This window comes from Lactuca saligna, chromosome 4 (assembly GCF_052625555.1).
Source record: "Lactuca saligna cultivar CGN05327 chromosome 4, ASM5262555v1, whole genome shotgun sequence".
In the NCBI taxonomy this organism is placed as follows: Eukaryota; Viridiplantae; Streptophyta; class Magnoliopsida; order Asterales; family Asteraceae; genus Lactuca; species Lactuca saligna.
Genome location: NC_136420.1, coordinates 76,040,202 through 76,041,995, shown reverse-complemented (window position 1 = coordinate 76,041,995; position 1,794 = coordinate 76,040,202). Strand labels below are relative to the sequence as shown.

The 1,794-nt window shown below is 38.6% G+C and overlaps 1 protein-coding gene across 1 annotated transcript; it reads left to right on the top strand.

Moving 5' to 3' along the window:
• The first annotated feature begins 299 nt into the window (after window positions 1-299).
• Window positions 300-1,368, top strand: LOC145042159 (protein S40-5-like). Its single transcript, XM_078990542.1, has one exon. The coding sequence runs from the start codon at window positions 452-454 to the stop codon at window positions 1,067-1,069; it is 618 nt and encodes a 205-aa protein (XP_078846668.1). The 5' UTR covers window positions 300-451; the 3' UTR covers window positions 1,070-1,368.
• Window positions 1,369-1,794: the final 426 nt, after the last annotated feature.

Sequence of the window (1,794 nt, the reverse complement as noted above, 5' to 3'; positions counted from 1 at the left end):
AAATATTACTGACAGCAAGAATCCAATACATGTAAACAAACTTCTCTAACTCCAAAAAAACACACTTTTCAACTACACCCCACGTGCACCCAATCGCTGCTACTTGCGCGTGGAATTCCCATTTTGTCTTTATCTTCCTTTTTTTCCTTTTTCCTTTTTCTTCCAAATTTTCACAACCTCGTAATCTAATGTACTTGTTCTCGGATTGGACATTATTTAAATAAGATGCACATCAAATTCACTCCAAATTCAAATGAAATTCAACCTTTGTTTCTTTATTCAAAATCTTATATATACAGCTTCGTGCTTCAATGGCGGACTCTGTATGATAATAATTCCACCGATTATGGAGAGAGATATACTATAGTAGGTATCGACCATAATCTCCTGAATTAGGTCGCCGGAAATTTAAAAAATCCGGTGATCGTACCTGGGTGGCTTGTTATGATACATGGCTAAAGGTCGGAAACTGACTACCAGTCGGAGTGAGCTCTTGTTAGGGAATTACGGGTATGGGGTAAACACCATTCAAACAGGAGGAGATGACAGCGAGGAGCTTCGAGAAGATGATGTCTGGTCCATGGTTGATGGTATGGTTAACCGCAGCGACCATGACTGGAACTCACGCGCCACCATGGAGAGTAACACAAGGAGCCGTCACCGCAACCCTGTCCCAAGAGGTGATAGCTCTGTCGGAGGTTTATCATCGGCGTTTGAGGATGCAACAGGGAAGGTGATGTCATCGCCCAGAATTGTTCACCAGTTTCCCAACGGAGACAGCTTCTCATCTCCACGTGGACGCCATGTGGCCACCTCAGCGCCTGTGAATGTGCCTGACTGGTCAAAGATCTACCGAGTCGACTCGGTTGAGTCGATGCATGACTCGGATGATATAACCGATGATCCGGATTCAGATATGGTCCCACCTCACGAGTATCTAGCACGAGCTTATGAACGTCATAACTCGGCTGCCAATTCTGTTTTTGTGGGTGTAGGCCGAACTCTAAAGGGCAGAGACCTGAGCAGGGTTCGGGATGCAGTTTGGAGTCGGACTGGATTCAATGGTTAGGCACGAAAAAATGAAATGCATATCAAAATATTGTCTTGATTCATGTTATTTGGATTCTTAAATCAAGTTAGTTGTCCAAATTAGTAAAAGATCCAATTTTATTTAGGACATGTGTGATTTTATTGGTTTTTTTTTTCTTGGGCAATGACACCAGTCATGTTGAACTCAAACTCAGTGAGTCAACTCAGTAGCGATCGAGCCTAAGCATGAATCCCATTAGGACACTGCTTGATGTATCTATATCATTTTGTTTGTTTCTTTTGATTATTTTGGTTAATTAAATTCCAAAAGATTATTCGTGTTTTTTTTTTTTTTGTCATTTCTGTACTTTGTTTACATTAACATTTATAAAATCGAATGTATGATTTCCATTTAAACCTGAAATTAAGCATTTTTGGTAAAGATGGCCGGATTATATTAATACAATCATAAAGGTTATTTAAAACATTTTAGATGATTATTACATTTATTAAAGTTACGTCGTAAAAGACAAAATTCATGTCACTGTCTTGAATTGGCCACAAATGTGATGTCATTTCCGATTTATAGAAGCACACACTCGAGCACTTTGATGGCGTCCCTAGTGGCCAAAAACACATATTTTAGTAATTTAAAATTAAATTAAATTAAAATCTAAAGTTTAGGGTATGTATGTTTTGGTTTTTGTCGGTTTTGTTATAAAAAATGACTTAACTGTCAGACTTTTATAATTAGACAGTTGGATT